The following is a 23,727-nucleotide window of genomic DNA, read 5'->3' on the forward strand; positions in this document are numbered from 1 at the left end:
ATATTTCATTGGTACAACTGTCCCAGTGTTCATTTTATACCTTCTCTTTCCTCACACTTACTGCCCTTCCTCCTCATTTTTAGTTTGCCTTCTGTGTCATTATAAAAGAAGAAAATAGTTGGAAACTCTATTCTCCCATTCAAATCTACCACTCTACCAGCATCTCTACCCACACTCTCCTGCCATTTCTGCTGTTCGGTAGATGAAGTGTCTCAGGTTGTATCAAAGGCCATCTCTTCCACTTAGGCCTGAATCCCATCTTCTCTAACTACCTCAAAGATCGGTACTGCAGTTATCCCCTCCCTTTCCTATGTCACTGATTCCTTTTTTCTTAAAACAGCAGTGTTTTATTTTTAATTAATTAATTTATTTATTTTTGGCTATGTTGGGACTTCATTGCTGCGTGAGGGCTTTCTCTAGTTGTGGCGAGCACGGGCTACTCTTCATTGTGGTGCACAGCCTTCTCATTACGGTGGCTTCTCTTGTTGCAGAGCATGGGCTCTAGGCGTGCAGGCTTCAGTAGTTGTGGCATGCGGGCTCAGTAGTTGTGGCTCGCAGGCTCTAGAGTGCAGGCTCAGTAGTTGTGGCGCCCAGGCTTAGCTGCTCTGTGGCACGTGGGATCTTCCCGGACCAGGGCTCGAACCCATGTCCCCTGCATTGGCAGGTGGATTCTTAACCACTGTGCCACCAGGGAAGTCCCTGTCACTGATTTTTTTTTCCTTTCTGATGAAAGGAATATGATAAACAACCATATTCTATTTTTTAAAAAACCTTCTTTGATTTGCCTCCTATTTTATTATCTACCCCATTTTTCTGTCCTTCTTCCCAATGAACTTTATAAAGTATTGCTTATTCATAGTCTCTGTCTACTTGTGCCAATTTCCTCACCTCATATTTTTTCTTTGACCCACTCATATTTGGGTTCAGTCTCCATTATTCCACCCAAACTGCTCTCAATGCGTTCATCATATGGCATGCCTCTTAGTAATTATCATGTCAAAACTATTTGCTAAGTTTGGGGAAGGTGTAAATTATTCTTAAGCTTTTATTTAACGAGAAGATAATGATTTTTAACACCTTTTGCTGTGGGTGATAGCACCATTTAGGGGAGGTCATTTCTGACACTGAAAAATTGAGAACATGATGGCATGATAACATATGCTTAGAATTAAAAATTTTAACAGAGCACATTGGCAGGTTTTTAACAGTCTTATTTTGCAGTGGAGTTGATGAAAATTTACTGGATTGCCAGCCACTCCTCCCTCCTTTTAAAAAAAAGCAGAGTAATAATTTTGGTAACTCTGTATATCTTTGCAATGCTTATTAAAGTATAGTCTCTACATGCCAATGTACTTGCTGTTGAGGAAGGAAAATAAGGTCTTTATGACGTAGACAAATTGTAATTGTACCATAGCCAGTGAAATTTAGAGAAGGCAATTTTAGAGTCTTTTACTAAAGAGGAAAGTAGATTTGAAACATGGACATATATTTTTAATACATAAATTTATGAGCGCAACAATGTTTAATTGTCCTAAGGAGCTGAATATTGTTGTCAGTACTTTACAAAGTTGCCAGCAGCTGACCATTTTCAAAAGTTTATTACTTCGTTATTGGCACTACATGGACTACACTATTTGTAATTAAACAACGCTCACCTCCTCCTCCACTTCCATCCGGTATAAGAAATGCGGTATAGTGAGAACATCAACTTGGTGTCAGAAGATCTGAATTCTGGTGTCTTTCTCTGCTACTAATTTCTGTAACCTTGGGCAAATTGTCTGACTGGTCTAGACTTCCGTGTAAGGGTAGAGTTGGAATGTTTTTTAATATTTTAAATCCTATGAGAGTGATTTCATATAAAGAGCTTAGTAGTTACTAGACTAGGTGTGTAAATTTTTTTAGCTTTAAAGTTGTTTATTAAGAGCTAAGCTTAAGTCATCTAAGTATATTAACTGTACAATCAACATAGGATTTGTTGACTTTTAATTTAAAATTTTGAAAGTAATGACTTTATTCTAGAGTGCTAGATTATTACAGACATATATAACTACATTCAAGCAGATATACAAGTGTATATATATATATTATTATAATCATTCAGAATAGAAGTAAGCATATAAATTACTGAATCGTTCTTTTTTTTTAAAAGCTAGTGTGACACTATTATCTATAAAGTAGATAACTAATAAAGACCTACTGAATAGCACAGGGAACTCTACTCAATACTCTGTAATGACCTATATGGAAAAGAATCTAAAAAGAGTGGATATATGTATATGTATAACTGATTCACTGTGTTGTACACCTGAAACTAACACAACATTGTAAATCAACTATACTCCAATAAAAAATTTTTAAAAACAAAACAAAAGCTAGTGTTAAATTTTTTTATAGTTTCCTCTCAGTGTTTTATCTGCATTTTAAAATCATAGCCAGTTTTGTGAAGTCTGCAGTTATTCTAACAAAACCAGTCTAAATTAGCAGTACAAGTTTAGGGGAAAAGGGGAGGTTTGTTTAAACTGCTCATTTTCTTCAGTTTTTAAGATTATGAAGTTCCTTATAAGTCATATGGTATGATATTATATGAAAAATTATCCAGTTAAACATTGGAAAAGCTATTTCTGTATAGTTATACTTCCTCCTTTTCAAAATCTTTCCAATAAATATAATTAGTAGAATTTGTCAGTCTTAAAACATAGAAGTAATCTGTTTTACTTGTATGTATTTAAACTATTAACGAGCATTTTGGATGTCCAAATATTATGTATTGCCAAGTCCCTTTATCTACTGAGTGGTATATAATTTGTTTAAATCATAGTCTTAAGTTGAGATTTAAAGTTTATTTCCAACAAGATTATTTGAAATTATTTTCTTCCAATAGAAACTTTTAAAAATGGAGGATAGTAAGGTTTGGTAATAACAGAAAAGGAAACTCACTAAATATGAAGTAGTGCATTGGTTAAAGAACTAATTATCTAATAAGTTTAATAGTACAGTGTATTGAAAGATATGTTGTTATTATCTGGGCACAAAGTACTTCTTGCAGTTACTGGATTGGTCAGTTTAATGTGTAGTCTCTGAGTTATTAAATAGAGATTGAGGTTCTGGTTGCATTGATTCAGAATAAGCAAAAATTAATGTTGAGAATTTATTTTAAAAATATTATACAAGTATATGTGCCTAAAAAAAAATTACAGTTACAGCCAAAAGAATGGAAATAACTGATGCACTTTATTTTCTTCTTAGCTCCTGGAGCCTGTCTGCCACCAGCTGTTTGAGCTCTACCGTAGCTCTGAAGTTCGACTTAAGAGGTTCACACTGCAGTTCTTGCCAGAATTGATGTGGGTTTATTTACGGCTTACAGTTAGCCGAGACAGACAGAGTAATGGTTGCATTGAAGCACTACTTTTAGGAATTTACAATTTGGTAAGTGGAAAATGATAGTTTGGGAAATTTTAAGTATTTTTTAAAGTCCTCTGAAGTAATACTTGAAGAATATTTAGAGGAAAATAAATTTAAATGTCTCTTGAATAACTTATTTGAATTAACTAAATTGAGTACAGTAATTGAGTACAGTAATTAATAAGTAATTGCTGGTAATGCATTTTATAAAGTAGGTGAAACTTATAATTGATAGCATTATTAATATTTTATGGCTTATTTTTCTAATTATTTTATTTGATTGATATTTATGAATGTCTTGCATTTAATTTTTTTAATTTATTTTTAATCATTTGATAAAACATTATGTATTTGATACATTATTTATGAAACTTTTTCTTCTAAGGAATTCTTAAATACCTTAAATGTTATTATTCTGTTGTTTTTTTTTTTTTCCTCCTGGTGCCCAGTTTAGAACATTGGTATTGAAATTCCTGCCCTTTGAATTCTTATATTCTGTGTATTCCCTGTAAACAGATGCTCCATATATTAAAGTTAAGTTTGTAGTTGAGAGGTACCTCAACCAAAGTACCTCACAAAACATTGAATCTCACAAAAAATAAATATTCTTCTGCACCAGTGCTCATTCCTCTAAGTATTATCCCTTAAAAAAAATCATTAAAAAACATTTCCATCACTAGAATCTGAAGGACGGAGCCTGGCCTGTGGAATCACTTGTATTTTGTTTAAAATCAGGTACTGTCACTTACTGGCTGTTTTAAATTTAAGCAAGTTACTTAATATCTTGACTTCAGTTGCCTCGTCCTGTAAAACAGAAATAAAACATTGTTAGTAGGATTGAAAGCAATTAGAAGAACCCAACATGTTTCTGAGGTGTTTATCTAATGTTTACCACTATTATTATAAATAGTAGTAGTAATAGTTATACCATAATTAAAGATGGGTTTTTTTAATGAAAAGCTGGTGTAGGTATAAAATTCTTTATTTTGCTACCTTGCCTGATTTTTTCTTTTAAAGTAGGAAATTTGTTTCACATATCACTGTGTTTCTAGTGCTTAGCAAGGCACTTAGTAAATGTTGATTTAAAAATTGAGTTTAGTGTTTTAGATTATGTTTGACATTAAGCTATCATTTGTCTTGTTTAATGTAATAAAATTCAGTAGTGGGACAAATGAAGCAAAAAATTTTGTATAGTGGGATGCCTGACAAGTTCTTGACGGTACTTGTTGGTGCTATGGTTTAATTATCTTTTGGTATCTCAAAAATAGTGTACTGTTTTGGGCTTCCCTGGTGGCGCAGTGGTTGAGAGTCCACCTGCCAATGCAGGGGACACGGGTTCGTGCCCTGGTCCAAGAGGATCCCACGTGCCGCAGAGCAGCTGGGCCCGTGAGCCATGGCCGCGGAGCCTGTGCATCTGGAGCCTGTGCTCCGCAACGGGAGAGACCACAGCAGTAAGAGGCCCGTGTACCGCAAAAAAAAAAAAAAAAAAAAAAAATAGTGTACTGTTTTAAAAATGCTCAATTATATATCAGAAATGTAACATCAGGTTTCTGTCTTCTTTTAATTCCCTTGATACCGGTGTTCTCTCTTCTCTGTGGTTCTCGATTTTTCTTACCACACTGGATTTCTTTTATATATTAATTTCTCTTTTGTTCTTTTCTCACTCCAGCATTTCTCCCTTGCTTCAGTAGCCCAAGAGAGAGTTTTATATTGCCCTCAACTTAAAAAAATTTCATAACACCCTTCTCCACAGATGTATACACAGATATAAATAAAAAGTATTTGGCTTAATTTGAAATTTAGGAGTAAAAATTAAAATTTTATTGCCTAACTTAAATCAGGCCCATTCATCTTAGCATAGATGTTCTCTGAGGCACAGTGGCCCAGATGTGGTGGTAACTATTTTGCCTACAGAGTAGTTAAATGATCTTTCTAGGGATTTTTAAACCATTTTCCTGCCAAAGTTAGAGGTATGGCCATTGTTCACATGTAATTGGTACTCTCCTGTGACATATTAAACCCCAAAACTAGCCCTATAGGGAAGTTCTTTTGGGTTTGTGTCTTGGTGATGATAGTTGGGTTTTTTTCCTGTTGTTTCTTCCTCTTATGCTGTGCAACTACTCAGTCTCTCTCTGACTGCCTTCCTTCTAGGGCAGTCTTCTCTGTCTGTATTTTATGCCAGTTATGTATACTAATATGAGTTTTAAAAGAAACAGGCTAAAGACAGTACAGAAAAGGAGTGATGCAGGAGGAGCATTTCACCTCTCTAATTGCTGGCGTCTGTAGGCAGTTTTTTTTTTTAAAACATTATTAGATCTTTTTTTTTTTTTTAATAGGATCTCATATCTATTCTTTTGGTGGGGAGTGCTGCACTGGGTTTTCCTTGCTGCCTGCAGGCTTTCTCTAGTTGCGGCAAGAGGGGGCTACTCTTCGTTGGTGGTACGCGGACTTCTCATTACGGTGGCTTCTCTTGCTGTGGAGCACGGGCTCTAGGCATGTGGGCTTCAGTATTTGTGGTGCATGGGCTCAGTATTTGTGGCTCACGGGCTCTAGAGCGCAGGCTCAGTAGCTATGGCGCACCGGCTTAGTTGCTCCGCGGCGTGTGGGATCTTCCCAGACCTGAGCTTGAACCCGTGTCCCCTGCATTGGCAGGTGGATTCCCAACCACTGCACCACCAGGGAAGTCTGTAGGCAGATTTTTATTGATACCTGTAGAAGATTGGTGGTGCCAGAGACTGTAGAAATAGATGCTGTTGACCTTTTCTGTGAAAGATAAAGTGCTTTTAAAAATCACAGGAATGTTTTTGTAGTCAGTAAAAACCACTTAAGTATGGACTTACGATTAATCACTTGGACTACTATTAATTATGTTAATATGTAGCTTATTTCAGGTCATTAATTTATTGCTGAATAATTGTAAGATTTTCTTTTAGTTAAGATTCATCCTGTGTTACAACAGTGTTTTTCCTTTTTTTTTTTTTTCTATGAATTTATTTATTTTTGCTGCACGCAGGCTTTCTCTAGTTGTGGTGAGCGGGGGCTACTCTTCGTTGAGGTGTGCGGGTTTCACATTTCGGTGGCTTCTCCTGTTGCGGAGCATGGGCTCTAGGTGCACAGGCTTCAGTAGTTGTGGCTCACGGGCTTAATTGCTCCATGGCATGTGGGATCTTCCCTGACCAGGGCTCGAACCTGTGTCCCCTGCATTGGCAGGCAGATTCTTAACCACTGTGCCACCAGGGAAGCCCTGTGTTTCATATTTTAATAAGTGTGGATTTCTTGGCTAAAACCTTTCATTTTAATTTTTTATGTGGTGATTCTACCTTTAGCTTTCTGAGGAACCTCCATACTGTTTTCCGTGGTGGCTATACCAACTTACCTTCCTACCAACAGTGTAGGAGGGTTCCCTTTTCTCCACAACCTCTCCAGCATTTCTTATTTATAGACTTTTTAATGATGGCCATTCCGACCAGTGTGAGGTGGTATCTCATAGTTTTGATTTGAATTTCTCTAATAATTAATGATGTTGAGCATCTTTTCATGTGCCTACTGGCCATCTGTATGTCTTCTTTGGAGAAATGTCTATTAAGGTCTTCTACACGTTTTTCGATTGGGTTGTTTTTGTTGTTGTTGAGTTATATGAGCTGTTTGTATATTTTGGAGATTAAGCCCTTGTCTGTCGCATCACTTGCAAATATTTTCTCCCATTCCAAAAATATGGAACACTTCACGAATTTGCATGTCATCCGTGTGCAGGGGCCATGCTAATCTTCTCTGTATCATTACAATTTTAGTATATGTGCTGCCGAAGCGAGCAGTGATTTTAATCTTTTAAATTCAGTCATGTTTCAACTAAAAGATCTGATCACTTGTAATCTCCCTAGCCTGTATGTAAATTTATCATGAAATTTGTGCACCTACTTCATGTCTTTGTTGTCATGGTGTATTTGATTGATTGTAGTATTATATCTTTCAGTGTCTCTCAAAGGATAACTCAACTACCAAAGTGTACAAAATCTGCTAATAGGTTAGAAAAGAAATACTAGGGTAATAATATTTTTATATATTACTATTTCTAAACATTCTCCTCAATTGCCAGTGATATATTTGTTAAGAAAGTAATTATTATTTCTTTTAATATAGTCCTGTGATTATTTCATTATCTCTATTTTATTTTAACCATAGGAAATTGCTGATAAAGATGGGAACAATAAAGTTCTGTCTTTTACTATCCCTTCCTTATCCAAGCCTTCAATATACCATGAGGTAAGTAAGACTGGAAAGGTAGAATTTTTAAAAATTATGTTGAGTAAAAGTCAATTTCTTACTAGAGATAAATATTCCTAACACATCTTTACTGATTTGTTTCTTAATGGAGATGTTTGTTATTAGTGATATAAAGCTGAGCTGTTGTCAAGGGATAGAGAATGTAATTAATGGAAAATTTTCCTCTAGTTCTGGTTTATTTCTTTTTCATTCTTCTACCAGTATCATTTTTGGCCTTTTTTTTTTCAAAAATATTTTCAAAAATCCTCTTTTAATTTTTTTGTCTTCCATATTAATTAGAAATCATCTATGTTAGATTGCTTTATTTTCATTATTTTTTAGGAAAATAATTACACTTCTGATTTTTGCTTATATTTGTTTGGTTGAAGATTGTGAGAACACTGATAATTATATAGATAGATGACTCCTGTTGAGCTGAACTCCTTCTGCCTGCTCTCTTTAAGGACACAGGCTTTGAAGCAAGCTTCTTGTCTGTAGTGGCCTTCAGTGCATAAACTTGAGGAAAGCGCTTAAAGAAACTTTACCAGTAGTGTAAAAATTGAAATCCATTTTCTTACCAACAAACAGTATCCAGTTGCCTCATAGCTCTGTGCAACTATTTATTTTCTTAATTAATTCTCCTGGGGCTTTGTTTTGTGTTGAAAATAGAATGCCTCCTATTTAACCAGGGCTGATTTTAGCCTAGAACATTTCTGAGTAATAGATTTTAACTGTGTTCCATGTATCAAGTTACAAAATAAAATGGAGTGTAGTGAAAAGTTTACAAATGGATGGTTCTTCTAACTTTAGAAACATGAAATCAATTATGTCACTATTAAAGAGACATTTGATCATAGTATTCTTGTTTGTGTTCCATAATTATAACTCTCTGCACCTTGCTTTCTTCAGTGTGGAATGAGATTAATGAGAGCACCACCCTTCCTGAAGTTAGAAAAACCTCCATGTTTGAATGCATAGTCCCCAAGAGTGCTCTGAGTTCTGGAAACAAACAAATTAAAGTTGATTCATTTGTAGCCTTTATTCTTTTCAGCGACTTTTCTTATTCTGTCCTAAATATAGATTCATTCCATAATATTTCGAAAAACAAAGCACTGTATTTTTAGTTTTATATATTGTATAAATACTTTTTAAAAGGAGCTGTAGAATGTATATAATAGAAAAATGGAAGAGGTTTTGAAACGGAAGAAATGGTCTGAAACTGTCTTTTGTTGAGACAGGATTAAATATCCTCACATGATATAGATTTTTACTTCATTTTAGAGACACAGTCTCATACTTTACCTTGTTTTTGTAGCCCTCAACAATTGGATCCATGGCTTTGACAGAAGGGGCATTGTGTCAGCATGATCTCATCAGGGTTGTTTACAGTGATCTTCATCCACAGAGGGAAACATTCACTGCACAAAACCGGTAATGGTCAAAACTGTAGACAGTAGGGCTTCCCTGGTGGCGCAGTGGTTGAGAGTCCGCCTGCCGATGCAGGGGACACGGATTAGTGCCCCGGTCCGGAAAGATCCCACATGCCGCAGAGCGGCTGGGCCCGTGAGCCATGGCCGCTGAGCCTGCGCATCTGGAGCCTGTGCTCTGCAACAGGAGAGGCCACAACAGTGAGGGGCCCGCGTACCGCAAAAAAAAAAAAAAAAAAAAAAACTGCAGACAGTAAAAATTGTTAATTTATGCTTAATAGTTATCTACAATTACTTTGGTTCAGGTTTGGTGTGATAAAAGACAAAAGTTAAATATGTCATACTAGTGAAATACATCATAGCAGTGAAATACTCATCCATAAACGTAGCAGCTCTTTGTTGATCAATAGAGAGTTGTTCACAGGGGCCCATCTAGGTGATAGATAGAATCTGGCAGATTGTCAGGTGGTGCCAAAGTTGGCCCTAGGGAAAAAGAGGTTTCCTGCCTCCCTGCTTATGAGTACTATAAGTACTTCTTTCCATTCCCTTGGTAGCATGTTTCTGCACAAACCATTTGCACCTTATTATGGAACTCTTCTGGCACTTATTATGGAACTTTTCTGGTGTTTTTCTGACATTACCCAAGATATTATGGGTATTTCACATTTCAGGATTATTTTATGTTTCAGTCATGGGGGCAGTCTCACTTCATACCCATTGGTAAGCAGGTTGTCTCTCAAATGGAAATTTTCTGGTCCCAAATCCCAGAAGTTGTTGCTAGGTGGCACTTACTGGCTTCTACCATAAGTTCAAGTCTGTATTCCACACAGGGCTGTTGTTCAGCAAATTAATGACCTTGTAGGCTTGGACAATCTTATTGATCCCAGTTTAGCATGTTCTATTAATATTAGAGGAAGGATGGATGGATTTACATGGCTTCTGTTTTACAATACTAGATAGGGGAAGTGTTCCTCAGACACAGACACAGTATCTGTTCCCATAATGCATTCAGGTAAATGAGACACAGTCACTTCACATAAAGTTCACCCAAACTTTCACCTTAATCCTATCAATCATCGCAGTCTTATAGCCTTTCAATCTAGCCATTACCAACAAAGAGAGCCTGTGTCACCAGCCTCCACTCTAAACAACTTATCAGGTATGACATAGGTTACTTCCCAGAAGCTGAGGGCAAAGGCTAAAACTTTCTTTGGGCAAGGCCAAATTTTTTACCATACATTGCCCTGCATGGTTATTGTGAGCAGTAAATGAGATGATGCTTAAAACATGCTTAGCACAGTGCCTGGAACATAATATATGTTAGTGATACTATTATTATTATTCTTTTTTACAAAATGTTTGTTTATTTATTTATTTGGCTGTACTGGGTCTTAGTTGCGGCCTGCGGGATCTTTGGGATCTTCGTCGTGGCATGTGGGGATCTTTAGTTGCGGCATGTGAACTCTTAGTTGTGGCATGTGGGATTAGTTTCCTGACTAGGGATCAAACCCAGGCCCCCTGCATTAGGAGTGCAGAGTCTTAGCCACTGTACCACCGAGGAAGTCCCGATACTATTATTTGTTATATAATATTTTATGTTCATAGTAAAATAGTACTCTTATCTTATTGGTTATAATATTAGAGTTATGGAAGGACTATAGGATCAAGCAGATTTCTAAATTATTGACCTTTGATCAAGTGCTTCAGTCTGGAATTCCAGTTCTTCTTAAGGGTCTTTCCAATATTACACATATGATAGAAAACACAGTGGCTTCCCTTGTTTCCTAACATATTGGAATTCAGCTTTAGTGATTGTTCTTTATTAGCCAGCAGGGTGCTGTATAACACCTGGAGAAGGCCTTATCCCAACTTAAAGTAACAACTTAATTTTTTTCTATACAGTTATATTGGGGTACTCAAATCATTTAATAATAGAAAATGTATATTAGAATAGTGGTTCATAAGTACTGTTTGCAGACTAGTTTGCATAAATCATCTGGTTACCTGATTCCTTTTTTGTTTTCTCATTTTAATTTTTTAAAGTATAACAATATATACTTGTGGTACATTTAAAATAGAACAGAGTATAAAGTAAAAATAGGCAAGAGTACAAAGAGAAAAGTATATGTCCTCTTCCCTCTAACCACCCATTTCTACTCTCAGTAGTTAAATTATTAGCAGTTTTTTATGTGTCCTTCCAGAAAATTTTCATGCATGCAAAAGCATATATTCAGCCTTAAACACTTGCAGACCCATACACACTGGATTCATTTCTACATGTTGTACAACTTGCTTTTTTTTTTTTTTTTTTTTGGCCATGCCACGTGGCATGCGAGATTTTAGTTTCCCCCACCAGGGATTGAGCCCGCACCCCCTGCAGTGGAAGCGTGGAGTCTTAACCACTGGGCCACCAGGGAAGTGCCCATACTATCAGTTTTTAACCACTCTCATTCTGACTAAAATTTAGATTTTTTCCAGTTTTTTTAAACACTCTAAAAGGAACACAATATTTTTTGTATAAATATTTGCATGGGAGCACCAAAGTATCTGTAAAATAAATTCCTAACAGTGAAATTGCTGTGCTAAAGAATGTCTGCTTTTTCAGTTTGAGTTAGTATTGCCAAATTACCCTCCCCAAAACCAAGGACTAATTGAATCTCCTACAAGTAGTTTGGGAGTGCCTCTTTCCTCATACTAACCCCCAGTACTGGATATTTTCAAATTTTTTAATCTTTGCCAATCTGAACATTAAAAATTGATGTCACATTATTTTACTTAGCATTCCTTTAATTATGACTAGGCTTGAATGCTTTTAATATGTTAATTCATTAAGTATTTTTTCTTGACCTGTGAACTGCATATTCATGTCCTATGTCCATATTTCTTTTTTTTTCATATTTTTTATTGAACTGTGTATTTTTTTTTCTAGTGATTGGCAAGGATTTTATTTGTTTATTTATTTATTTTGTTTGTTTGTTTGCACTGAGAGGCTTGCGGGATCTTAGTTCCCCAGCCAGGGATTGAACCCCGTGCCCTCTGTAGTGGAAGCACGGAATCTTAACCACTGGACCGCCAGGGAATTCCCCAAGAGTTTTTTAAATATTGAGGAAACTGCACTGTGTTTTATACTTGTACATTTTAAGTTAATTACTGACTTTTAAATTTATTTTAAATTAAGATATAATTCACATACCATAAAATTCACCCCTTTACAGTATACAATTCAGTGATATTTAGTGTATTCACAAGCTTGTGCATCCACTACCACTAGCTAATTCCAGGATGTTTTCATCACACTAAAAAGAACTCCCCTTTCCTTTCTCCCCAGCCCCTGGCCACCATGTATCTCACTTTCTATCTCTATGGTTTTGTATATTTTAGACATTTCATATAAGTGGAATTATACAGTATGTGGCCTTTTGTGGTGTCTGGTTTCTTAACATGTTTTCAAGTTTCGTTTATGTGGTAGTGTGTAGTTCCTTTGTATGACTGAATAATATTCCATTATGACAATATACATTTTGTTTATCCATCCATCCATCAATTGATGGATATTTGGGTTATTTCCAGTTTTGGAATATTTATGAATAATACTGCTGTCAACATTTGTTTGTTTACAAGTTTTTGTGTAAACATTTTCAGTTCTTTTGAGCATATACCTAGTAGAATTGCTGGGTTATATGGTATTTATTTCATTTTATTTTACTTTATTTTATTTTTATTTTATTTTTATTTTTTGGCTCCACCACATGGCATGAGGAACTTCCCTGACCAGGGATCGAACCCGTGCCCGCTTCAGTGGAAGTGCGGTGTCTTAACCACTGGACCACCAGGGAAGTCCCTATATGGTATTTAACTTAATACTTAACTTTCTGAGGAACTGTCATATTGTTTTCCAGAGTGGTATACCATTTTGCATTCTCACCAGCAGTGTATGATAGTTCCAGTTTCTCAGCATCCTCACCAATACTTATTTTCCATCTTTTTGATTATATCCATCCTAGTGGGTATGACAATTGGTATCTCATTATTGTGCTATTGTTTTGTCTTTGCTGTATATTTTACTTTTTTGTATAGCTGACTGTATCAGTAATACGCATACACACACACCCTTTTTTTTTCAGTTAAATATGCATTAATCCTACAGAGCTTATTAAGAAGAACTGCAATCTCCAGCTCCCTCTCCCTTCCACTTCTCCCTTCCCAGATGTAACAACTTTTAACCAGTGGTTTTCAGCCAGGGCACTTCTGCCCCCCAGGGAACATTTGGCAATGTCTGGAGACTTGTTTGGTTGTCACAACTGAGTGGGAGGGAGGACTGCTACAGGCATCTCAAGTGTTAAAGGTCAGGGATGCTGCTCAACATCCTGCCATGCCTGGGCCAGCCCCCCACAGCACACACTTATCTAGCCCCAAATGCCAATAGTGCTGAGGTTGAGAAATCTTGCTTTTAATATTTACCTCCACTTCTTTGAGTAATTTACTGCTTTTTAATGTTTCACTTTGGGGCATTATCTAATAACTTATCTCTAGGAAAGATAAAAATTTAGGTTGTTACCTCTCTCATTGTCCTATCTTATGTTGTAATTATGGGGAACTCATTATTTAGATTTCTCATCATTATGAATGATCATTGTTCATCAGAGCTATTCAGGCTGAGCTTTGTGATTAGTTTATTACTTTTCCTTTCCTGCATATCTTTTTGTTTTCCTTGAAGTTCATCGTTGGCCTTTTGTTTTCTTTGTTTACTATGTGCTTTGTAATTCAACCCTGCAAATTTTCTATCAGTTTTCTACATAGCCTTCCAAGACTTCATTTACACCAGTTATTTTCTCAGTTTTATCTCGGAACCTTTTGACTTACTCCAATCTGGACTGTGTTGCCCTCTTTGCCTGGTGTACACATTATCTTGGGATCTCCCCTCACTCTTATCCTGGGAATTCTCTTTGTCTTTTTCCTCTGTGGATGGATCCACTGTTTCCTGCACCCTATATCCTCATTCTTTGTTCTTAGTATTCTGAAATTCCATGGTGGTATTTCTTGGTGTGGGTTTATTTTCTCCTTTGTGCTGAGCACTATGTGGACCTTTTCTATTTAGAAACTCATGTCCTTCAGACTGGGAATTTTCTTGAATTATTTTTGTTAATTAGTTTAGGCTCCCCATTTTATCTGGTCTTTTACTATTTGTCTTTTATCTATCTCGTCTTTTATTATCGTTCTTCTGGAGCTTTTATTATTTGAATGTGGGAACTCCTATTGTGGTCCTCTTTCCTCTTCCATTCACCATATCTTTTTCCTTTTGCTTCACTTTCTGTGGTATTTCCTCAACTTCATCCACCAATCCTTTTCTTGAGTTTTTAATTTCTGTCATCATATTTTGTATATCTAAAACGTGTTCTTGTTTTCTGAATGGTCTTTTAAAATAGATCCTTTTTGGTGTTTTTGTTTTTTTATTTTTTGAAACAACATCTCATCTTTTAGAATATTAATGATAATTAGCTTTATTTTTTCCTGTTCTGTGTTCTCTGTGTCCTCCAAATTGTGCCCCCGCCACCCCCCATTTCTTTATTTTGATCTCATTTTCATGTTAGTGAAGTTCCTCAGGTGTCTGGTAATCCTTTTTTCCCGCTTATGTTTAAAAGTAGGGGAATAAAAAAAAAGAGAAGCAATGACCATGTTGGTAGGGCTAATTGACAGTGAACTTCACAACTTCTCACTGGGCCATCCAGCTGGGGAACTTCCCAAGTCCATATCGTTAAGTCTTTCCTCTTAGGTTGGTCAAATTCCCCAAAGAAAACTCTTCTAGTCTCTTAACCAGAGGGCTTGCTGCTAGCATTCTGTGACCACATGGGGAAGGAGGACTTGAGGTCTCAATATCCAATAAGACCTATTTCACTTAAGTTTTCTATTTTCAGTGTCTTCCCTTCCTCCCCCACCCCCCGCCCTGACCCCAAATCATAATTGTGCCTGGTGGTTCCCAGGTAGAAATTTCTCTTTTATCCTTTCACAAAATAAATCTTCAATTTCAGAAAATAAATCTTCAATAAACCTAGCAGCATAGAGAAGGAGAAAGGATCTGAAGATGTGCCTGCTTCCACGTCAGACTTTCAGCTTACTTTTTACCTTTTCATTTTGAAGTAATTTCTGGCTTTTTTGTTTCAAAAATAGTACAGTGAGTTTCCATATACTCTTCACCACCTATGGGAAGCTTTTTAGACAAACAACGTTCCTGGGTCCTGCCCTCAGAGATTCTAATTGGGTCAGTCTGGGTTGAGACACAGGAATATATTATTCCAAAATGTCCTTAAATAACTATAATGTGCATCCAGGCTTAGGAGCCACTTCCTTAAAGATTAGGAAAGCATTCATTTATTCATTCAATAAAAATTAATTGAGCAGTAATAATGTATTAAACACTATGCTGGACACTAGAGTTAGAGATGAATAAATCAGGGTCTGTGTCCTAAAGTTGCTTATTACTAAATAGATAAAACAGAGGTAAAGACAGAGTTGATTTAGTGGGATAAATGCTGTATTAGAGCTACACAGATAAAGGGAACAGTGTTTGTTTGTTTTAGTTAGAAGAATTAAGAATGGCTTTATGTCTGAGATTAAAGTTTGGGCCAGGATTTGAAACCTTAGCAGGAGTTTCCCAAGTGAAAAGTGTGTTCTAATAAGAAAGGGTAGCATCCATAAAAGCAAGGAATTATGAAAGGTTATGGCATATTCATGGAATGGTATAAGACTGATGTAGTGTGGTGTATGTGGTAGACAGTAGAGGGAAGTAAGGGTGGAGAGGTAGGTTGAGGGTGGATTTTAAAGGACTTTGTATGCCATGATGAGTTTGGGCTTTATCATGCAGTCAATAGGAATAGTGGATTAATGTAGCATAGAGGAGTCATCTGTTCAAGCATGATGGGGGTTTTCCTGAGGAAGAAAATATAGATAGCAGCAAGAGCTGTGACCTTTAATAAGGCAAATGGAAATAGGGAAATTATTGAGGAGGATATTACAGTAATCTGATTGAGAAATTATGAAGGTCAATATTAAGGCATTGTTGTTATAACCATCAAACGAAGAAATCATTTACTACAGTCTCTAAGTAGAAATAATCGTAATCCTTTTTCCTTGTTTTTGTTTTTTCTAGGTTTGAAGTCCTGAGTTTTCTCATGTTATGTTATAATTCTGCTATTGTGTATATGCCTGCTTCATCTTACCAGTCTCTTTGCCGAATGGGCTCCAGGTAAGAAGAATAATTATCATTAACCTTCACACATACTTATTGAGCACATTCTCTCTGGTAGGCACTGTTCTAACTTCTGGTGATATAGCAGTAAACAAAACTCAGGGAACTTACATTCCTATAGGAATCCTATCATCCCTCATGCATCATGATTTCTTGAAAATACTTCAGTTACTAAAGAAGCATTTTCTAGCTCAACATTGAGCTAAGCCAAGATGTTTTAGGTTTAGGGTAGTTTAGTGATATACCTAGTCACTGCCTGGATGCCAATTTTTATAAATCACTTTGAGTGATTTGAATAAATAGTCCTCTATGTAGAGAAAGTCGTAAGAAACATGAACTTTTTCCTTTATATATCTCACAAATAACTGTCTGCTTTGGATAAGATTAGCAGTGACATTAATTATGTGTATGTCTCATTTGTATTTGTATATTCTAATCTTTACTAAATCAGAATTTCTAATAATTTGGACAAACCCGAGCTGAAATTTTAAATTTCCACTGTTGAAAAAAAAATTAATATAAATGAGTTTGGAGACAGAGGAGCAGAATTTTAATTATAGAAGGAACACTCAGTTTATCCTGCCCAGTTGATTTTCATTTGAGGAAACTAAGCCCCCACAAAAGTTAAATGCTATTTTAGTTTTTCTATTGCCTCATAACAAATTACACCAGAATTTAGTAGCTTAAAATAGTATGCATTTATTATTTCAGTTTCTTGGGGTTAGGAGTCTAGGTATCATTTAGGTGGACCCTCTGCTTAGGGTATTACAAGCTGCAGTTAAGATGTTGGCTGGAGTTGCAGTCTTACCTGCGGTTCATTTGAGGAATTATACACTTCTCTTGGCAAAATTCAGTTCCTATAGTTGTAGGACGGGCTTCATTTTCTTGTTGACTGTCTGCTGAAGGCCAGTGGTCAGTTCTTCTTACATAATATAATCACATAATGTGTACATGTATGCATGAGAATCCTATCACCTTTGCCTTGTTACAAGCAAATCACAGGTTCCACCCACACTCAAGAGGAGAGGATGACACAAGGGTGTGAACACCAGGAAGGAGGGATCATAGGGATCAGGGCCCCTGACCCCACCCTCCAAAGAGTCTGCCCACTGCAAATGCTTTGCACAAGTTCATGCTGTTGTATTATTGGGAAGAGACCAAAACTCAGTTTTGCTAAATGGAGGAAGGCCGATCTAAATTAGCTGTGAGATTGATTTATAGATTATCTTAAAGTTCACTTGCCTGTAATAACATGATTAATGACTAACAAAATTCTTGTCTCGGGCTTCCCTGGTGACGCAGTGGTTGAGAGTCCGCCTGCCGATGCAGGGGACACGGGTTCGTGCCCCGGTCCGGGAAGATCCCACATGCCGCGGAGTGGCTAGGTCCGTGAGCCATGGCCGCTGAGCCTGCGCGTCCGGAGCCTGTGCTCTGCAACGGGAGAGGCCACAACAGTGAAAGGCCCGCGTACCGCAAAAAAAAAAAAAAAAAAAAAAAATTCTTGTCTCTAACCTAGATACTGTTATCAAGAGAGTATACTGTTTAAGCACTTGCTGCCTATCTACAGATAAATTTATTTATAAATGACTATTTTTGGGCTCATTAAAACAAATCTGCCATATCTCTAATTGGTAACATTGCTGTGGCATGAAATAGAGTTTCTTAATAACAAAAGTGGGGGCTTCCCTGGTGGCGCAGTGGTTGAGAGTCCGCCTGCCGATGCAGGGGACACGGGTTCGTGCCCTGGTCCGGGAAGATCCCACATGCCGCGGAGTGGCTGGGCCCATGAGCCATGGCCACTGGGCCTGCGCGTCTGGAGCGTGTGATCCGCAACGGGAGAGGCCACAACAGTGAGAGGCCTGTGTACCGCAAAAAAAAAAAAAAAAACAAAAGTGATGATAGAGTTTAGTAGTCCTCAGAATTTTATTCACATATCCCCTAAGGAATTTCGAAAAACTGTGTAGCCTTTGTACACTTTTAAGTTAACATTTAAATTTTTTATTCTGTTTTAAATAGTTGTAAATTATATGATTTCCAGTAGGTAAATATTGACATAATAAATAATTGTTGATCACTATTTTAAATGTATATAATGTAAATACACAGTGATCTGATTGATAACCACCCTCATCCCATGTGTGGAATAAATGAACAAGCTTTTAATAGTCTAACATTCTTTATCTCCTTAAAATTGAATTTCTGTTCCACTTTATCCACATAATTTTATCCTAATATCGTGCCATATTATACTTACAGATCTTTTATTGATCTCCTAATTATATGTCTCTGCTACCAAAAAAATGCATAAATTAAAAATTTAAAAATATTTCCTGACCATAATGCACGAAACACTAAAAAATTTCTTCTGAACTCACCATTACAATTATTCTAATAAATTAATTTCTTAAAATAATAGAAGTACATAACAGTTTTTGATAATTATTAAGGGTAACTTTTCTGGAAGCATCTCTTAATGAGATGGAAAACAGAATTGTTTATGATACTTTGGTTATTTGTTTGGAGATTTCTGTATCTTCCACTAATTCCATCCTAATTCAATTTGGGATGTATGAAAGTTATGCATTTCTTTTGTGAAGAGGGAGAAGGATGATTATGAAAGAGATACCTATTTGAGAAAAGTTATTACTTTTATTGATTTAGTACACTGGAATGTATGTTTTATGAGGGCACAGATTTTATTTTTATCTTTTTGCCTGTTTACAACTGTATGCATGGGCCCAGGATAGTGACTGACGCATAGCAAGTACTCAAAAAATATTTGAGAAATGAGTCGTTGAATAAGTGAATTTATGGAAACAAAAATGTTTTATTTAATGTATCAGGAAATCACATGTGATAAATAATGTATTTTCCTAGGGTTTGTGTGAGTGGGTTTCCACGGCAACATGAAAAACACTGGAAAGAACTCTGTGGTCGAATAGTATTGGATCCCGAATTTATGGTGCAACTTCTCACAGGAGTTTATTATGCCATGTAAGTAGGTGTACTGTGAAATTGGGTGAATTCTTTCTAGTGTTTGGAAACTTATGTTTCTCTTTTTTCCTTATTAGTTGCACAACACTGAATTTTTTGTTCCATTATGGACCCATTATCTTGTTTTTCTAATATGAATTTCTTTCAGTACTTTTTTTTTTTAGAGAAACTTGTTATTAAATTTAATTTTCTTTAAATACATACCTTTTTCCCACCCTCACCCACTTGGGGGAGGAACAGAAAACCCCTACCCCTTCCATTTGGGGGATTCCATGTATAAAGCCTGAGATGGTGAGGGTGAAGTATAAAAATACTATTTACAAAGGGGAAGAGGGTGTCCACTGTGACCTTAATATTCAGACATCCCCATCCCCAGGCCCCTTTTTGCTCCTTTAGAAAAAACCCTGGGAATCCATTTGAGTGTAGACCAAGCCCTTCCTCTGGGGCGGTGGATACTCAAACCCCAACAAGGAATAGGAAGCTCTGAGATCAACCAAAGAACAGGGAACGGATAGCACCTCAGATCTAGGAGGGGGAGGGGGCTGCCCTCTACCCACCTGTAGTCAGCAGGCCGGCCAGCCAGCCTTTGTTTCCATAGGTCCCATGTAAACATTGACTTTTCTTCTGTTTATTTCTGTTCTTCCCGATTTCCTACAGAGCCTCCCTCGCTTCCACTGGAGGCACTTGGTTCCTCCATCTTTGCTTCCCTTCTAACCTTCCTCTGGAAGGAGTGGGGAGGGGGTGGGGAGGTCACAAGTGGGGCAGAGCCCACCTCATCCCTTCTTCTAGGTCAGGGCAGCTTGTCCTCCTCAGCATAACCGTCAAGGGAGTGAGCTCTAAGTTCTTGGCCAAATAGGAATGGATTTCTTTTCCCAGAGCAGGGACAAGGCAGGCAGATAGTCCAGTACCAGGATACAGTGTTCCTGATGGGCAAGTCCATCAAAACTGAGTAGCAGGGAAGAAGGCTTCAGGAAGCAGAGAGGTGGGCAAGTCTAGTCTCACCCTGATGCTGGAAGACCAGACCTGCACCCCCGCCCCTCCAGGTGAGCACGCCCATCACCACCCACCAGTCTTGTTCACTGCGGCTTTGCGGAAGGACCAGGCACCCATGAGGCTAGAGGTCTTCCCCAGGCCTTGGTATGGAGGCAGCACTCACACCAGCTTATCCAATAGGATCCCGATGCTCTGGGTGGCCTCTGAGGGACCAGCAATGGACTTGTTACACATGGGGCAGACACAGCGTACTTCCAGCCACTTCACCAGACACTTGTGGTGAATGGCATGTTGGCATGAGAGCACACCCTGCTCATCCTTCCCCTTGGAGTCTTCCAGACAGACTGTACAGGTCTGCCCATATAACTGTAACTTCTTGGCGTCACCTTTAAGCATCACAACTTTATATCCATATCGTTTGCTCTGTGCCTGGTTCCAGAGTTTGCTGATAAAATAGCAGCAGAAGATGAGGCTGAGTATGAAGACAAAGATGTCTGTGCCGAAGATGACCATGTAGATGTTGAGGGGAAGGTCTTGGAAACTGATGGGTGGCATCGAGCAGGACTTGTTGGTGCTCACCAGTCCCAGGCCGCAGAAAAACCCATTACACCACTGGAATGGGTGCATCAGTGAACTCTTGGCTGGCTTCCTCAGGCGAACGAACACAGGCGGCGGGTAGGGCAGGCGGGCTGGGCGCACCGCCTTGCGGGCTTGCAGGAGGGGTGGATGCGGTGCGTGGCTGCCGCCTTCGTCTGCAAGTCGAACTCTCTTTTTTAGTACTTTTTAAAAAATGAATTACACATTTTATTTGAAAGCTATATAATAACAGACGATTGTTTTATTGAGATAAAATGTAAGACTGAATTAGTTAAAGGTGTACAACATAATGATTAGATATATGTTATATTGCAAAATTATTACCACAAGTTAACATCCATCACCACACATAGTTACATATTTTTCTTTTGATGAGAACTTTCTGTATCTGCTCTCTCAACAACTTTCAAATATACAATACTGGATTATTAACTATAGTTACCATGCTGTACATCATATCGCAGGATTTTATCTTATAACTGGAAGCTTGTACCTTTTGACCACCTTCACGATTTTTGCCCACCCCCCAACCCCTGCCTCTGGCAACCATCAATCTTTCTGTATCTATGAGTTCAGTTACTGATTTTTTGTTTGTTTGTTTAGATTCCACAAGTATGATATTATACAGCATTTGTCTTGCTCTGTCTGACTTATTTCACTTAGCATAATGCCCGCAAGATCCATACATGTTGTCACAAATGGCAGGATTTCCTTCCTTTCTTTTTTCTGTTTTTTTTTTTTTTGATCGTGCTGCGCGGCATGTGGGAGTTCCCCAACCAGGGATTGAACCCAGGCCCCCTGCATTGGAAGCGTGGAGTCTTAACTACTGGACCACCAGGGAAGTCCCAGGATTTCCTTTTTTTAATGACTGAATGATATCCTATTGTGTGTATGTATGTGTATATATATGCGTGTGTATATATATGTGTATGTATACACTTACGTACATATACTTACACATATGTGTATATAATTGTATGTATACACATTACTATATATACACATACATTACATATATACACACACACACCATATTTTCTTTATCTATATATCTGTCCATTTACAATTAGATTGTCTCCATGTCTTGGCTATTGTACATATGCTGCAGTGAACATGGGGGTGCAAATATTCTTTTGAGATAGTGATTTAGTTTCCTTCAGATATATAACAGAAGGAGAATTGCTGGTTCCCTTTTCGCCACACCCTGTCCAGCATTTGTTGTTTGTAGATTTTTTGATGATGACCATTCTGACCCAAGTGAGGTGATACCTCATTGTAGTTTTGATTTGCATTTCTCTAGTGATTAGTGATGTTGAGCATCCTTTCATGTGTTTGTTGGCCATCTGTCTATCTTCTTTGGAGAAATGTCTGTTTAGGTCTTCTGCCCATTTTTGGATTGGGTCGTTTGTTTTTTTGATATTGAGCTGCATGAGCTGCTTGTATATTTTGGAGATTAATCCTTTGTCAGTTGCTTCATTTGCAAATATTTTCTCCCATTCTGAGGGTTGTCTTTACATTTTGTTTATGGTTTCCTTTGCTATGCAAAAGCTTTGAAGTTTCATTAGGTCCCATTTGTTTATTTTTGTTTTTATTTCCATTTCTCTAGGAAGTGGGTCGAAAAGGATCTTGCTATGATTTATTTCATAGAGTGTTCTGCCTATGTTTATAGTGTCTGGCCTTACATTTAGATCTTTAATCCATCTTGAGTTTATTTTTGTGTGTGGTGTTAGGGAGTGTTCTAATTTCCTTCCTTTACATGTAGCTATCCAGTTTTTCCAGCACCACTTATTGAAGAGGGTGTCTTTTCTCTGTTGTATATTCTTGCCTCCTTTATCAAAGATAAGGTGACCATATGTGCGTGGGTTTATCTGTGGGCTTTCTATCCTGTTGCACTGATCTATATTTCTATTTTTGTGCCAGTACCATACTGTCTTGATTACTGTAGCTTTGTAGTATAGTCTGAAGTCAGGGAGCCTGATTCCTCCAGCTCCGTTTTTCTTTCTCAAGATTGTTTTGGCTATTCGGGGTCTTTTGTGTTTCCATACAAATTGTGAAATTTTTTGTTCTAGTTCTGTGAAAAATGCCAGTGGTAGTTTGATAGGGATTGCATTGAATCAGTAGATTACTTTGGGTAGTAGAGTCATTTTCACAATGTTGATTCTTCCAATCCAAGAACATGGTATACCTCTCCATCTGTTTCTATCATCTTTAATTTCTTTCATCAGTGTCTTATAGTTTTCTGCATACAGGTCTTCTGTCTCCTTAGGTAGGTTTATTCCTAGGTATTTTATTCTCTTTGTTGCAGTGGTAAATGGGATTGTTTCCTTAATTTCTCTTTCAGATTTTTCATCGTTAGTATATAGGAATGCAAGATTTCTGTGCGCTAATTTTGTATCCTGCTACTTTACCAAATTCATTGATTAGCTCTAGTAGTTTTCTGGTTGCATCTTTAGGATTCTCTATGTATAGTATCATGTCATCTGCGAAGAGTGATAGTTTTACTTCTTTTCTGATTTGGATTCCTTTTATTTCTTTTTTTTCCCTCTGATTGCTGTGGCTAAAACTTGCAAAACTATGTTGAATAATAGTGGTGAGAGTGGGCAACCTTGTCTTCTTCCTGATCTAGAGGAAATGGTTTCAGTTTTCCACCATTGAGAACGATGTTGGCTATGGGTTTGTCATATACGGCCTTTATTATGTTGAGGTAGGTTCCCTCTGTGCCTACTTTCTGGAGAGTTTTGATCATAAATGGGTGTTGAATTTTGTCAAAAGCTTTTTCTGCATCCATTGAGATTATCATATGGT

At 37.3% G+C, this 23,727-nt stretch overlaps 2 protein-coding genes and 1 non-coding gene across 3 annotated transcripts in view; 1 reads left to right on the forward strand and 2 right to left on the reverse strand.

The window, feature by feature from the left end:
• Window positions 1-23,727, forward strand: part of HYCC2 (hyccin PI4KA lipid kinase complex subunit 2) — a 67,833-nt gene that overhangs the window by 29,058 nt on the left and 15,048 nt on the right. The window contains exons 7-11 of the mRNA XM_060151363.1: window positions 3,247-3,426; window positions 7,585-7,665; window positions 8,981-9,096; window positions 16,240-16,335; window positions 19,216-19,332. Coding sequence (XP_060007346.1) covers window positions 3,247-3,426; window positions 7,585-7,665; window positions 8,981-9,096; window positions 16,240-16,335; window positions 19,216-19,332 — 590 coding nt within the window. The remainder of the gene's footprint in view (window positions 1-3,246; window positions 3,427-7,584; window positions 7,666-8,980; window positions 9,097-16,239; window positions 16,336-19,215; window positions 19,333-23,727) is intronic.
• LOC132522533 (U6 spliceosomal RNA) lies at window positions 7,111-7,217 on the reverse strand. The gene has a single exon (XR_009541273.1). It is a non-coding gene; the product is annotated as a U6 spliceosomal RNA (small nuclear RNA).
• Window positions 20,416-20,963, reverse strand: LOC132521697 (RING finger protein 122-like). Its single transcript, XM_060151362.1, has one exon. It carries the CDS (start codon window positions 20,950-20,952, stop codon window positions 20,485-20,487), a length of 468 nt encoding a protein of 155 aa, XP_060007345.1. The 5' UTR covers window positions 20,953-20,963; the 3' UTR covers window positions 20,416-20,484.

Source organism: Lagenorhynchus albirostris, chromosome 6 (genome assembly GCF_949774975.1).
Source record: "Lagenorhynchus albirostris chromosome 6, mLagAlb1.1, whole genome shotgun sequence".
NCBI classification, from domain to species: Eukaryota; Metazoa; Chordata; class Mammalia; order Artiodactyla; family Delphinidae; genus Lagenorhynchus; species Lagenorhynchus albirostris.

What these genes read in the sequence shown, in the direction of transcription:
- LOC132521697 (XM_060151362.1), bottom strand. Translation starts at nt 20,952, where the DNA reads ATGCACCCATTCCAGTGGTGTAATGGGTTTTTCTGCGGCCTGGGACTG.